We start from the raw sequence: 15,164 nt of genomic DNA on the forward strand, positions 1-15,164 counted from the left end.
CTTGCTATCCGGGATGTGGCAGTGAAAGGCTCCAATTGGTGATGGGTGGCCAAGTCCGGTGGAGAGAGAGAGAGATGCCAGATTAGTTACCAGAGGAGATGGGGTTACCACTGGTGTAGCCTATGGGAGAGGGGAAGGAGGCGGCGGAGGCTGCTGTGCGTCGTTGCTCGTTGTGCTTTGCTGTGCTGTGGTCCAGTCCGGTCTGTGTGACGTTGGGCAGATGAGGATGATAGATTCCAGGTCGGTGTTGGGCCTCTGTTGTGCTGGAGGGTGGGAAAGAGAGAGAGAGAGAGAGAGAGAGAGAGAGAGAGAGAGTGTGTGTGTGTGTGTGTGTGTGTGTGTGTGTGTGTGTGTGTGTGTGTGTGTGTGTGTGTGTGTGTGTGTGTGTGTGTGTGACCTGAGAGAAATACAGAGGAGAGGAGAACAATCCTGGTGTGTTTTTGTGTCGTGTGAAGAGAAGAGAGGAGGAGCGATTGAGAAATAGTACCAAGTTTGTTCGTTCTGGAAAGAGCGAGTGTGAAGGAGTACAACAGCCAGAACAGGAATGGCGGGCCCTGGATTTTATTTGTATGCTGGCTGAAAGGTTGTTTTGAAAAAAGTTGGAATTGCAGGAATGCAGCGAGCGAGGGAGGAGAAGTAAGAACGACTGACAAGAGTTCCAAGGTTGTTATGCGATCCTTGAAGCGAGAGGGACAGGATTTGGGGAGTGCGCAAGAGACGAGCCACGAGAGAGACACACACTCACAATTATGGTATAGAGACGGTACAGGGTGGTGACAAGGTTAGAGGGCGCTTCGTGGCCCAGGCCCCCCTTGTGACTCTTTTTTCTCTGTCTGCCGCGAACGGTATGGTGCAGGATGGTACCATAGTCACCATGTACAGCTCAGCTTCTCTCTCCACAGTGTTGAGCTCTTCGACAAACGGTGGTCTGACGGTGAACCGGAGGTCCTGGCTCACAGCGACGGATACAGTGGAGAAAGGGCCCGTGCTGCGTGTTTGTAGGCGAGCTGCTGCTGTTGCACCTGCTGCCGCTCGTCCACTGAACGGCCCCAGAAGGGGGGGCCCACTGTAACTTGCACCTGCACACCTGTATGCACCTGTACCTGGTTCCCTGCCAGCGCTGACCTGAACCCCGCTGAAACGGACTCTGCCGTGTGTTGACGTAGCACCTCCGTCCCGTCACAGCCTGCTGACGATACCAGTTGAGCCACCTGCAAGCCTGCGCACCGTTTCTGAAGGATCAAAGTCTAGACGCTTCTCTCCCATGTTGAAATTTTTTTTCTTCTTCCGTTCACTCTCTTCTCATCTTCCCTTGCTGTCATGCTCAGCTACTGGGTCACAAGCCCTGACAAGAATCTCGCAATGTGGTAACGGGTCCAAGGGTGAGGGGTGGGGTTCGGTTCAAAAACAAAAAAAAGTTTTTACTAGCTCTGAGCGTTTGGAAAACGTGCCTGAGGATGGCGATGTCAATGATCAGTACGAACGACTAAACACAACCCTTCACAGAGAAAGAGAGTTACTGGGCTCCGTCAGGTCTGGGCCTGCATAACTGGACTGGGGCGCCCAACTGGGGAGATCCCCCTCCCCTCCCCCCTAGGTCCTGTGAACGGGGCAGGTTCGAAAGAGACGACCCAGTAGCAGCAGCACCTGCACCCTTCGTGCTGCAACTGTCTCAGCACACAAGTGCTGTTTATAGTGGTTCCTATTTGTCAAGCTTTTGCAGGCCTACATTGCACATCTCCTCCCTCTCGCATCATGCATGGAGTGCCCGCCAAGGTACAACCCGTCACAGCTTGACAGCACAACAGACTGACTTGCACACGACCCAGCAAATCACAGCAAATCACAGCAAATCACAGCACAGCACAGCCAAGCACGACACAGCGCACCACACTATATACGTATCGGAATTTTAGACCCCATCCCCTCTCGCAAGGGAAAAAAAAGCTCATTACGAAATTATTGTTCAATCGTGATGGTTCTGAAGGGTTCTGAAGCGTGTGCTGTTGCATAAATGAGGCGGCAAGTGGGAGATGCGACATGACTTGGGTGCTGTGACTACATAGTGTATTGTACAGCATATCAATGCGCCAAAACAGCGAATGACAAGCCCCAATGATTACACGGGATACCATGCACTTAGTGTACCTTGTACACCGCGATCTGGTTTCCAGCAGCACGTATACCACAGTATCACGGTACCGTAATACAGTACGACCTCTCATCCTGGCTAACACTAGCTAAGAGGTATTCTCCCCCAAGTGAGCACGTTGCGTTCGAAAGTCATGGTGACGATGATGCCACGACACGCCATCGTCCAGCTCTTCTCCATCTGCCACGGCAGAAGGACGGGGAGAATCCACTCTTTTGCTGCTCCGGAACAACGGAGCTAACTACGGTACCATAAAAGGCCGTATTGCGTTGCTATTGCGTTGGTCGAGTGGGAAGAAGGAGACGCGGGAAGTTGGGGGGACGCGGGCGGGCGGTGCGGTCGAGACCTCGCTGATCCCATGCACTGTGGATAACTCTCCACGGTGCCAGGGAAAGGGCGGGGTGGGCAGTTTTGGGGTTGACCGGGCACAACACAGCACTGCGATGCACTGCACTTCAGTGCACTGCACAGCACAACACAGCAGCACCCAGTGTGTCGGTGAAGGGAAGGCGCCAGCGCACCATCAGTCAGTAGTCTCTGTGCCGTGCACCTCGTGGCCTGTCAGTTTAAGTCAGCAAACCAGATACGATGGCCTTTCCCTCCTGCGTCATCCGCTGCTTCCATGCCTTTTTTTGACCAGCCTGCACTGCCCCATCTCGTGACGTACCCTGCATGGCGACCACGCTGTGTGTACTCAGTAACTGTACTACTTGCAGGAGAAGGCGTGGGGCCAGAAGAACTGTCTTCTCTGGGCTCATCCACTCCAGCCTTTGTCGACAACAGACTGGTCCCTCCTCACTGGGAACGAGCCCATACTACGATACTACGACTGTAAGTGTCTAGGATCAACAAAGTACGTGCTCTTGGGCCATATCGACGTGCCAAAGACACCTCAATGGTTCGAGTCCGTTCCGAGAAAGGCGTCGATGATGCCCTCCAGCTTGAAGATTGAGCCATCGATCCCATGAGCCACGCAAAGGGAGTTTCCATTACACAACAACTACGTCTTGGTTTCTGACCAGAGGTATTGCATCATCCTTCACCAGGATGGGCAACTGATGTTGAACCAGACACGCAAACCGCAGCAGACACACATCATCCGGCCGATCCGATCGCAATGGGCGGACCGAAACTTTAATGAAATTCGTCACCAAACCTGCCGGCTCTTGAGGAACTTTGTCCCTGATCTTCCTCTTACTTCCGACTTTGACAGCTCGAATAAAATCTGGGCCCCCCCCCCCCCCCAAAAAAATACAGCCATCATCAGTGCAAGGTGTCTCCTTGTAGGGAGCCCGTGGAGCCGCAAGCCTTTTTCTTTCTCTCTTAGTACTAAATGTCTATGTCTAGAGTACGATCGACGCCTTTCCGTTCTGATCTGGTCGAATTGTTCCCAAGATAGAAACAGAATTCAGTGCGCCAAAGGAGTGAGTCATCCAGACGAAATTTGATTGCTGTTTGCATCAGCATGAACGAAAAGACAAGAAAACAAGGACCACTCTTCAGTCCTCCGGCCCGAGGCCAGAATGACAAAGCCAGGTTGCCATGCGGCTTTTTTTTTTTTCTTTCTTCTAGAAGACTGACAAACTGACGCCATCAGCTTGCGAACCCGCAAGGAAGGCTGATGGCGTGTCGTGTCGTCTTTTGCAGGTGGAGGGCGAGCGCCACAGGGCACACGCCGCCGACTTGACCGAGCGGGCTTTCTAACATAATAGTATGGAAGTGTCTTTGGAGAGGGTTTCAGATGTGGCTTGCTGGGATGGATCTCACCACCAGAACTGCGGTCTGCGTCAGTGGTCATGGGTTTCTTCCTTGATTCGCAATCCCAGCACGCAGCCTGCATACATGCGGCCAAACCCTTTCGAGGCAATGTCCAGGTCCCTTGATGTCTTGATGTCAGGGCAAATGCACTAGCAGATTTATTTTCGGGGTTCCAGTGGCTTGGGACCTTGATGGACGGCTTCATCGGTGTATTTCTGAGCCGGCAACAGCCTCTACTGCCTGCCTCGATGTGTCTCTCCCTTGTAAGAGAGAGAGAGAAAGAGAGAAACCGCCCGCCGGCCGTTTGGTCAAAGGAAACGGAATGATACTGCCCGAATCCGGTAATCCAGTTACTACCCGGGAGGGGGGGCTCAAGTCTTCTTAGGGGACGAGACGTGGGGGTTCACAATCCTCCCCGCTGAGTCATGGTCTTCATTTCCACTCGCAAACTCCTGCATTTTTGGCTTTGCCCGGGCAGGACCCTGCGCCACAATCTCTCTCTCTCTCATCCTGTCGGCTCCAGCACTGACGGCCGCGCGGAAAAACGGGCTTTCTGAGACAAACAGACAAAACGGGAGGGAGGAGATGGGTGATGAGCCTGAAGCAAGGAAACTCGACAACTGGGGGAGACAAAGGCCATTTGGCATCCATCTGCCGTCACGGTATTGATCAACTCTACCTGCATGGCTGGTTTCACAAGTCCCTTAGTATGCTGCGGCCCGTCCAGCGTGCAAATGGTTTCTATTCGCAATCCGGCGCGCATTCTGTATTGCACGCTCCATCAAGCCACGCCTGCAAGCAAAAATTCGCTACCAGCCTTCCCCGTTTCGCCCCTTCCCGGGCATCCCTCTTTCGGCATCCCGTCCAGGGGATCTACATAGTAGGGGAGGGAGGGAGAAAAGCGCTGTACGGGCCGGGGGGGGTGAAGAGGATGGGGGGATAACACAACACAGACGTTGCGTGCCGCCGTATCATCCCACGCGCTGCCCTAAAAGATGAGGGGAACAGACACAAAGAATAGTTGAGACTCAGGAGAGGCCGAAAGGAAATATTTCCACCGTCGTTCGATGTTCGATGGTCATCCCTGCCCTGGCTACCTTTCCACCAGGCTGCGAATCCACAACAGCACAAATGCTGCCAGGGCGAAGGCGGCCCCTATGCGTTGCATTCCGAACGGAGCCCGTTGTTTGGTCCAGTCCTGACACTCGCGGCTCCCGGATGTAGGCGGGACCAGAGGCTTCACCGTCCGTCAGAGTATCCACCTACAAAGACCACAAAGTCCACAAGCTCTGAAAAGTTTCGAAGAGCCTTGCCCGAAGGAGAAGAAAACCATTCAGAGAGCTTTTCACAAAATTCTCTGGCACGGTGCGGCCCATCTGCGTCAAACAAATGGCACCTCTTCCTCCCCTCCCCCTTCTTCCTCAGAAAGCTATCAGCGAGTGGGTTTCGAAGGGGGGCTGGGGGGGGGGGGCAACATGTTGACCGCTCAGCAAGGGACTCAGATGGGTTTTGTGAATTGTCACATCCGCGCCACCCCCGCTCTGGGAGTTGGTCTTAACATGGGCCAAAATCCGCCCCTTAGCCCTTGAAGGGGGAGGGTGGGAGATTGCAGGCGACTAAGACGTATGAAAGGTCATCATCACACCACATTGGCGAATTCACGCATACACGGCATTATAACTGTTACAAGAGAACGAATCAATGGGAGTCCAGGCACGCAGGCAGGCATTTGACTACGTGGGGGAAGGAGTTTAGGAAACGTGCGCTAAGATGATTGATTCATACCAACACCACGATGGGGAATTGGGGACTGAATTGTGACCTTGTGTGATGATGGCACCGGCTCAGAAGAAGGGACCTGGTGGACACATTTCCCAAGATCGTGATCGCCCGGGTCATCTTGATTCTCGAAATTTCTTTGCGAACCCCCCCTGGCTTGCTTTCCGGCCAAATGTGTATCACACTCACCGATACCAACCGACACCGATAATGAGCCCACGTTTCTTTTACCCTTGTTCATTATAAACTGTGAAGAGGCAGGGACAATACTTTGGCCCGGCGCCAGTGCACACAATAGCCACGAGGGTGGGTACGAAAACAAGAGGGGGAAAAAGAGCTAATATCCAGTCAGAGCGAATCCTTTCCCCCCCGTGTAAGTCTCACGAAATTTTCACTTGCTCGAGCTTTTTACGACGAACCAACATGCGAGCCAGGAGGTCCGGCCACAGTCGGCTGGGACAGGCTGTTCTGTTTGTGGGGAATCCCTGAGCCTGCAGGGACCCTTGAGGAGGGCCAGGATGCAAAAGCAAGCCAGGGGGAGAATATGTAGGTCCTCGACGGGTTGTGACTTGGGGGCCAGAAGGCGTCCAGCAGCGAAAAACGAAATGGTGAAAACACGACATGGTTTCCTTATCTGCTCCTCCTTCTCCTGGCCCCTTCGCCCTCTCAGTGCGCTCGATATGGAAACACAAGCGAATCGCTCTGCTGGTAGGCTAGAGGCACCGAGAGAAGCCCGAAGGCACACACGCACACACCATGTTGGTTACCCGAGGCGAGACAGGGCTCTTGAACGAGAGACCCAATGAGTACCTCGATGGCATGTGTAGTGGTTAGTACCACAGAAGGGAAAAATAATGTTGTCTAGGCCTCGAGGATCATCCAAAGAGCGCCAGCCTGTCATTCCCCCCAAGTCAGTCTAGTCCAGTCCTAATCCACACCCATGGTCCGTGAACAGTCGAACCCGAGTCAGAGTTTCACGGCCATGCGTTTGTGAATATCCCAGTGGTCCAGCCCATCAGGGGCCCTTGCAGGACACACCCTCTTCTCATATTCCTTCACGATGGCAATTTTTTTCTCATCACGGCCCTCCTGCGTCAGACGAACCCTACCTGGCTGCAGGTACGCCAAGTGGGCTGCCAGGAGCACACCACCAACAATGACTCGACATCCAATAATATTGCACAGTGCTATGATATGTTCTAGCTATACGAGTTCGAGGCCGGCACACACACGCGCGCGCACTATCAGCGGATCGGAGTTGTTTCCCTTATCTTACGAAAAATCCAGGACTTCAAAGTGGGATGCATGAGTGTAGTACCAAATACAATGACTATCTATCTATGTATTGCCTCTGGGAAAATGACCCAATCAGACCCCGGCCGGGGTCCGAGGTTTCGACATCAGTGCATGCACGTCGGGAAATCGTGGTTAGCTGCCCGACATTCTTGCAGGGTGTGTGTCGTTCAAACGAAAGACTGAGAGAGAGAGAGAGTGTGAGAATTATAGTCCGCCGTACCTGGTGGTAGTGTGCGTGATGGACGTGAGGGGTGAGTTACATTCCCCCTCCCCTTCCCACCCTCCGAGGCCAGAGGACAAAACGGGAACTGCCCAGCCACTTTTGAGAGAGAGGGGATCGGGGGGGGGGGGGGGGTAAAATGCATATATAGACGCGCAGCCAGTGCTTGCGTGATGCCGTCATGGACCCTATGGAAGCCGCTTGGTGAATGATCTGCAGTTTCGTGTAGTGGTGCATGCATTGCCTTGCATGCATGCAGGCAGGCAGGCAGGCAGGCAGGCAGGGTTTGTACATAGTACTCTGTATGTGCGGCAATGCGCACGTCGCCGTTTCTGGGCACACCTTGATGTGTCGTTGCGCGACTCGCTCGTTTCGTTTCGTTGCCCACCCATCCCCCCTTCGGCGACGGGACTTGGAAGGATTTTGTGGTCAGCACGGGGGGGTTTCTGCCTGATTGTCTGGACGGTGGCGGGCTCGCTTGAACTCTCGCGAACTGGGCGTGATCTCCCTCCTTTGACTGCGGAGTGTTTTGTCCTAGCTGTTGTTTTTCTATGTTTTTCTTCTTCTCCGCATACGTGCGTGCATATGTGTAATTATGGGTAAATGTGTAGATGCGTTTCTGGATTTGAGTATCTCCTCACCTTGCAAGTCTCTTTTTTGTCTAGACTTTGTAAGACAGCCTCTAATCATAGCAGCAGGCATTGTTTAAGTTGTTTGCATAATAATTATAATAAAAGAAGAGCAAATTCCATAGCCCGCTATTATAAGCCGTAAGTTGCAATAGTTGAATAAGACAGAAGATGAATACAGTCCATGTTCCAGTATGCTTGCGGATTAGAAGGAATCCGGAGGATGGCCTTTGCAAATATGCTTAGAATAGTCTGTGACCTCCTGAGATTTTCCCTGATATAATCTGTAACCTCTTGAATATTCTTCGGGATGATGTATGGCTTTTCCAAAAATTTCATAAGATCAAGTGGCTAAATAACTCATGCTTTTCAATTGATTTGTTTATTAGTGAATTATTCTATTCTTTCCCTATGCCCGATTTGAATGTCCTCTTCTCTTCCTCTATCTAGCATCCATGTTGAACCTTCAGATGTAGAATGTGACATCAGGACCAGTATCGTAGACGAATGTACAGACAACACCTACATTCTTTATGCGATCTCCAAATAAACACCGCCAGGCGTGGCCTGGTTGATAGCAGCCAGAAGCCCATGCATGGGTGTGACACAGGTGAGGTGGTCGAAACCCCTGGTCTTTGGCAGAAGATTGCCAGATTCCATACTGATACGGTTCCCAGAGACATCCAGGTCGACAGTCTTGTATTCTAGCCTGCCCAAAGGATACCCTTCATTTTGAACCGAGGTCCACGACGACAGCATCCTCGTCACCTTGACCCGCAAATGGGCGCGCAAACGAGCTCGGGTCGTCCGGTGGCTCGAACTTGGGCATGCTGATGACACAGGCTGGTGAGGCCTTTATGACCACGTGGGAGCCGTTGCTGGTCGCGTGGCTGTAGGTAAAACGTCCTACGACATCGTGCTAGGTACAGATGGTAAAAACCTGTCTTATGATCTATCTTGAAGACGACATTGCTTCCTCCAGCGTCGACCCATCCTTTGTTCCACGATACACTTTGGTGTCCACACTTTGACGCGCCTTCGGTTCATGTTGGAGGGACACTTGTCAATATTCAACAGGGACAAACACTGCGGTGACGTGCACAGGTGGGATGGAAGGATTCGACAGATGAGCAGATAGGTGTAAATATACATATTTTGTTGGCCAGCCCGCATAGAGCTCGAGAAGGATTTGTATGAATGAGGGCAAATTTTTAAAAAGACCGAATGTTTGCTGTAGCCCTCACAAGTGAAGCCGGAGCTATAAATTTTCTCTATTGTTCACGGAGGGCAGAGCAAAACGATGGCAAGCAACGCATACTTGACAGATTGCGATGGGGATTTACAACCAAGTATCCAGATCCACCTTCTTGCTGTATTAAGTCAGTGTTTCCAGAGCTGACAAGCTGGAGAGAGCATCCCAAGGTGCCAGAGATAGCTCCATCTTTGCTGCTGCCGACAGAAGCACCTAGACGTGTCTGGATAGAGTAGTTGGTTTCGACAGAGGAGGCGTTGTATGCAGCCGGAATTCTGAGACCAAGGCGTTCACGGCCTAGGTGAGGCATGAACAACTTCGGACGAGAAGAGGAAGCGGAGGAAGCGATGGCGAGCTCATGGTTGATGGGGGGAAAATGGGGCAACCTTGAACACCTGAATCCAAACAAGACGGAGCAGAGTCCCAAGTACGTACTTGAGTGGTCAAGTTAAGAAAGAACAATCCAAGAACATGATACAATAAGGGGAGGAACAGGTGTGGTAGGTCAGAAGGGGCTTTAATCACTGGCCAAGGATGGCCGAGGCATGTTGTAATTCTTAACATTGAGGGCTCTTGCAAATTCGTCAGTATGGTTATGAATTTTTTGACCACGGCTCTTCATCATGTAACTTCACATAAAGAAATGATCTAGGACTCTGGATTAATCGAGGGACTAACAAGCAGTTAATCAGAATAAAATTCTGTGCCGTCTTTTTTTGACTACTGATATAGTTGCTACAGTACAAGGATTCACAACAATATGCTCCAGTTTCCTTCTGTATAGTGGCATAACTTTATCTATTTGCTACATCAAACAGGAAATGACTGCTTTACAGATTGAGAATGAAACGCTATTGACACTGAATATTCTAAGTTATCTGTGTTACCTGTACTTTGCGGAAATATAAGAACATAGTCCAGTGCAGCCATGTCAGTGGTCCATTCTGTGACATGTTCGCATATGTTCTCTGTAGAGTTGATCAAGATGGCTGGAAAAGAATGACTACGAAGATTGATTATTTCTATCTGAACTTTCAGAGCATCCTATGTGTCCAATTTACACAGTGTATGCTGGACAGAGTTCAGAAGAGGGCCAGGCAAGGCTGACTCTAGCATAAAGAGGCTGACTCAAAATTTGGTCACTAATCTGCTACAGTGACTTGATGGTGCTAAGGTGTTTGAGCTTTAACGCCTTACAGTACAGCCGGGAGGCTGACAGCCCACTAGTCTAACTTTCAGGGTTCGGGTTTACCAACGCCAAACGATCGAGACGCGAATTTGCCCAGCATGGACGCACCAACGTCATCGTCCTCAAATTCAACCTCAACCTAATTCAGCTTTACCATCGTCCACAGTGCCACGAGATGCCGCCCGATCCCATACTGGACGAAGAAGACTACGCATCGTCCGAAGACTCGGACTTTGCCCCCGACGACGCGCCCGAGCGTGAGGGCGAGGCAGAGTCGTCCGAAGACGAAGAGGCTGCAGAAGATGGCGGCGCCGAGACCACCACGACCACCACTACCCAAGCAGCACCGTCTGCAGGACGCAAGAGGAGGAAACAGGGGGGTGGTGGTGGCGATGGTGAGGAAGCAGAGGATGCGGGGTTCGAGAATTCTGGAGATGAGGCGATCATAGAGAAGGGCAGGAAGAGGCGGAAGAAGGGACAGCAGGCGCAGAGAGACCATGATGACGAGGGCGGGGAAGGGGGCTTGATCAAGACGCGTAGTATGCGTGCTGTCGAGTGAGTCACTTGGCTGAAATTTTTCTTTCTTTTCTCCCTGGTGAATAGTCCTGCTTCCACTGGGATGTTTTGCTGACGAGACCTGTAGAAAAGCAGAGCGCAAGACACAAGTGGCGGCAGGGCCCGTGACAGTCGATGTCGATGCACTGTGGGCCTCCATGACGGCCGCACCGGCGATCCCTACAACACACGAGCCGCAGCCAGCTGCAGAGGATGTACAGGAGGGCAACACGGAACAGCGCGGGACCGGCGCACAAGAACCCGGCGCAGAGGCAGAGCCCAGCGACATGATCAAGATCAAGCGGACGTACAACTTCGCGGGCAAGGTCCACACAGAGGAGAGACTCGTGCCGCGCGACTCTGCAGAGGCCAGGCTGTATCTCGCGTCCAAGGGCGCGGGCGCGGGCGACCCAGGCGCTGAGGGCGCCACAGCCACTGCGGATGGGGGTGGCGAGGGTGAGCCGGATAGGCGCATGCCGCGCAAGGCGTTCCGGTCGGTGTTCGAGCCGGTGGTGGTGACTGCCGATGGCCAGCGGACGGACCTGAACCTGGGGATCGCGATGCGCCTGCAGGCGCGGGAGAAGGCCAAGAAGCTGAACACGGTGGAGAAGTCGCGCATGGACTGGGCCGGGTTCGTGGACAAGGAGGGCATCAAGGACGAGCTGGTGCTGGCGGGGCGGGCCAAGGGGTCGTATGCAGACCGGCAGGACTTTTTGGCCCGGACGGAGGCGAGGCGGGAGGACGATGCGAGGCGGCTCAGGCTGGCGGGCAAGGCTTGAGGTTGCTGTCTTGTCTGGTTTGCGGGAAGGGGTTCACGAATTGCATGATTGGCGTTCTTTTCCCGCTTTTTTTTTTGTTTGAGATTACTATGGAAGTGACGGTTGGCTAGAGATACCCTTTGCTATAGAGACAAAAAAACGTTGGTGGTGGTCATTTCCGTTTTCCCACAACAAAGAATCACAGCTTTGGCTTTGCTCCTGGAGGCAGCAACTGGACATCCTGATACGGCAACCCAAGAAACTTGTAGACGTAGTTGAACCTAGTTCCCCCAACAAGTCAGCAAATTTGTCTCCTCTGGGTCAACAATTCTCAAGAGGACAAGAATGTCTTACCTGTCACTCCCGAAAAAAGGCTCACTCTTCCCCTGCGCATTGGTCACCCACAGCCACGGCGCCCCAAAGGCACCTTTGTCCAGAGCCTCCTGGGTGGTCCTGGTGAGCATGTCCTTGACCTCCTGTTCCTTGGCCGCCACCAGGATCGTCTCGCACTCCTTGGGAGAGAATAGACCCGAGTCGGCAAGCACCTTGGCGAGCACGTCGACCTGCGTTAGATTCAGGTTGGGCGGCGTCCAGAAGGCGTGGAAGAGGTGCTCTAGCATGGCGTGGTACGTCTCGGTGGGGTATTGACGTTTAATGTAATGGAGGCACCGCAGGGGCTAATGTTTCACCGTTTGTTTAGAAGGGGGGGGGGGGCAAGTTCAAAAGAAGAAAAATAGAAAAATAGGTCGGCTTGAGTACAAAGTACTGACAAGTATAGTATGTCCCATGGACATGAGATCCTTAGGGAACCGGATCTGAGGCCGCCCGAAATGGTTCACTGCCCGGGCTGCTTCGTGATTGGTCCCGTAGAGTGCTTTGGCTGGGACGCTCCATGGCGGTTTGTTGCCTGTACCCGTTGTGTTTGTGAGGTTAGTAAATCACAAGTGTCCTTGCGAAGGCTCGGGCAGTAAGTAGATGAATAATCATCTTGCTCACCAGTCTTTGCGTTCACCGCGCCAATTAGCATCGGATGGAATCTGGATCGTCATCTTGTGAGCTTGGGCACCCTGGGTTTACCTCGACCCCAGATACTCACTCAACGTCGACGCCATGAGCTTTCAGTGTGCTCAGATTGTCGACGAGGTACACGAAGCCGAGGTAGCTGTACAGAGACGCTGGCGATTGGGCGAGCACCTTGTCAGCGATTGCCATACGCAGTACGCAAAAAGACTAGAAAAGGTAATTCTCACCAATATCAAAATAACAATCGATCTTACCACCCATCTTTACAAGCGCAAACTGAAACGCAATCGGATGGTTGTGAACAGAAAAGAAGAAACAGAGGGCATGCGAGTCTGGAAATTGTTGAAGAGGAGGATGGGTTCCCCGGTAGGTATCAATTACATAGTTTCGCATCCCCTGGTGAGGTAGGTGAACAGCATGCCTCGGCTCACTGCAACGTCCCCCTGCCACTCAGTACTAGCTAGCGACTTACAGCACTATGCCCGATCAGTAATCAGCCTAGAGACAACCGACGATAGGCACTAATTAGTACATGCCATACCTGAAGACAAACAGCGACGAGTAAGAACAATATATAGCACCTACTCGACTATACACACACATACACAACCAGACAGGATCGTTTGGAATGTAGGTCACTGCTATGTTGGACGACCACTATCACAATCACGACCACTCGCACTCGGAGTCATCATGTCCCAAGACAAGCCTGTAGCTCTGGTCATAGGCGCCTCGAGGGGAATAGGGAGACAGGTAGCAATCGATCTTGCTAGGAACGGCTACAGAGGTAAGTTCAGGAAGAAGAAGGAGAAGAAGAAAAAGGAGGCGGAAAAGAGAGAGGCTGAAAGTTATACACATGAAATCTTTTGTCTCTCTCTCTCTCCCTCTTCCCGCAGGGTATTAATATCGACTTCTTTATAGTGGTCGTTGCAGCCAAATCCACCAGTGATGCCTATTCCTCGACGACGCCTTTCCCACCCGATCCCAACTCACCCCAGTCCACCATCAGCACTGTTGAGCGAGAGATCCGAGAAGATGGTGGTGAGGCCATCGCCATTGCTGTCGATGTCAGGGACTTTGGAAGTATTGAGAAGCTGGTCGAGCAGGCTGTTCAAGTATGGAAAATGAAGACATTACTCCCGTTCTCCTCCTTCTTCCCAGCCTGCACGAGCCCTTCCTCCCTTCTTGTCCCATCGCCTAAAGACCTTCCCCCACTGCTAACAAAACCTCCACCCTCGTTCAAGACATACCATCGGCTAGACGCCCTGATATACAACCCCGGCGCCATCTGGTGGGCCTCCGTCAAGGACACGCCCATGAAGCGCTTCCAGCTGATGCAGCGCGTCAACATAGAGGGCCTCTACGGCGCCGTGCAGGCCTGCCTCCCCCATCTTACCCTGCCCCGGCAGAACGGGCGCATCGTCATCGTCAGCCCGCCCATCTACAGCCGCTTTTTCCGAGGCAAGACGGCGTATGCCATGGGCAAAGTGGGCATGAGCGTGCTGACCAAGGGGCTGGGGATGGACTTGGAGCGACAGGGTATGGTGGCGGAGGCGGGCTGTGCGGTGACGAGTCTCTGGCCTGCTGTGGTAAGTTCTTCATTCTGTTTCCTTCCTGCTTTTTCCATCTGTCTCATGGCTCTCTCTCTCTCTCTCTCCCCCTTTTCCTCGAGAGCAGAAGAAATGATTTGGATCTTGAGCTAACATTGCTTTCCCAAACCAAGTCTATACAATCCGCAGCAACCCAACAGGTCACCCGCACCAACCCCGCCGAAACCAGCGACCTCCGCAAGCCCACCATCTTCTCTGACGCCATCCTCGCCATCCTGCGCGCGCCGGCACCCGTCGTCAACGGCCAGCTGCTCCTCGACGAGGATTTTCTGAGGGCGCACTGCGGCGTGACCGACTTCTCGCGGTACTCGGTTGTGCCGGGGGCTAGTCCGCGGCGGATCATGCCGGCTGAGCTGCCGGATTTGTCGGTGAGGGAGCAGGATGACGAGGGGAGGCGGTATGATAGTGCGGCGGCGAGGAGGAGGGAGGCTGGGGGGAAGTTGTGAGGCGAGGGCATGCAACTGTGATTCATTGATCGACCACAGGGTCGAAGGCCGAAATGAAATGTAATAGGACAAGACGAGATTGATGTCTCGAGATGGTATTATATTACTGACAGAAAACACTTGCCAATGTTCAGCCACAACTACTATGGAATTTTCTTTTGGGATATCCAGACACTTGTACAAAAATCAGCCCCATGGCCGAAACACAGCTGGACCCGCACCCAACGATGTAGGCCCTGGGGAAAAGAAGAAGGGGGAAAAAAAGGCCCATATGAACACAACTAGAATCAGAATCGCTGACCCATGTAACGCCTTCCCTTTGCAAACCTCCGCACCCAGCCGTTTCTGGGATGTAATTCTATATCCAAAAGTGAGGTACTTTTCCCCATCTGATTCCCGAATGAGATAGATCACAGCGTCTCCGTGCTCTGGTTACCCTGTCTCCGAGCAGCGCCCTGCTCCTCGTCTTCACTCCTGTCGGTATCGGATTTCGCAGC

General features: G+C 52.7%; 4 protein-coding genes across 4 annotated transcripts; 3 read left to right on the forward strand and 1 right to left on the reverse strand.

Moving 5' to 3' along the window:
• Positions 1-6,445: 6,445 nt before the first annotated feature.
• M406DRAFT_325621 (uncharacterized protein) lies at positions 6,446-7,413 on the forward strand (the record flags this gene model as incomplete). Its single annotated transcript, XM_040920007.1, has 5 exons — positions 6,446-6,518; positions 6,555-6,599; positions 6,645-6,808; positions 6,893-6,985; positions 7,369-7,413. The coding sequence occupies 5 exons, from the start codon at positions 6,446-6,448 to the stop codon at positions 7,411-7,413; spliced, it is 420 nt and encodes a 139-aa protein (XP_040781122.1).
• A 3,017-nt stretch (positions 7,414-10,430) lies between these two features.
• M406DRAFT_284721 (BCNT-domain-containing protein) lies at positions 10,431-11,609 on the forward strand (the record flags this gene model as incomplete). The annotated part of the gene is made up of 2 exons (XM_040918585.1): positions 10,431-10,830; positions 10,919-11,609. Exons 1-2 carry the CDS (start codon positions 10,451-10,453, stop codon positions 11,607-11,609), a joined length of 1,071 nt encoding a protein of 356 aa, XP_040781123.1. The 5' UTR covers positions 10,431-10,450.
• Positions 11,610-11,689: 80 nt separating this feature from the next.
• On the reverse strand, positions 11,690-12,921 carry M406DRAFT_354302 (thioredoxin-like protein). The gene is made up of 6 exons (XM_040922882.1): positions 12,839-12,921; positions 12,685-12,763; positions 12,585-12,625; positions 12,359-12,495; positions 11,943-12,265; positions 11,690-11,869 (listed from the first exon to the last, which is right to left on the reverse strand). Exons 1-6 carry the CDS (start codon positions 12,870-12,872, stop codon positions 11,788-11,790), a joined length of 696 nt encoding a protein of 231 aa, XP_040781124.1. The 5' UTR covers positions 12,873-12,921; the 3' UTR covers positions 11,690-11,787.
• Positions 12,922-13,304: 383 nt separating this feature from the next.
• M406DRAFT_59249 (uncharacterized protein) lies at positions 13,305-14,667 on the forward strand (the record flags this gene model as incomplete). Its single annotated transcript, XM_040924628.1, has 4 exons — positions 13,305-13,398; positions 13,533-13,726; positions 13,856-14,200; positions 14,335-14,667. The coding sequence occupies 4 exons, from the start codon at positions 13,305-13,307 to the stop codon at positions 14,665-14,667; spliced, it is 966 nt and encodes a 321-aa protein (XP_040781125.1).
• Between the last annotated feature and the right edge of the window lie 497 nt (positions 14,668-15,164).

Source organism: Cryphonectria parasitica (assembly GCF_011745365.1).
Source record: "Cryphonectria parasitica EP155 unplaced genomic scaffold M406scaffold_1, whole genome shotgun sequence".
NCBI lineage: Eukaryota > Fungi > Ascomycota > Sordariomycetes > Diaporthales > Cryphonectriaceae > Cryphonectria > Cryphonectria parasitica.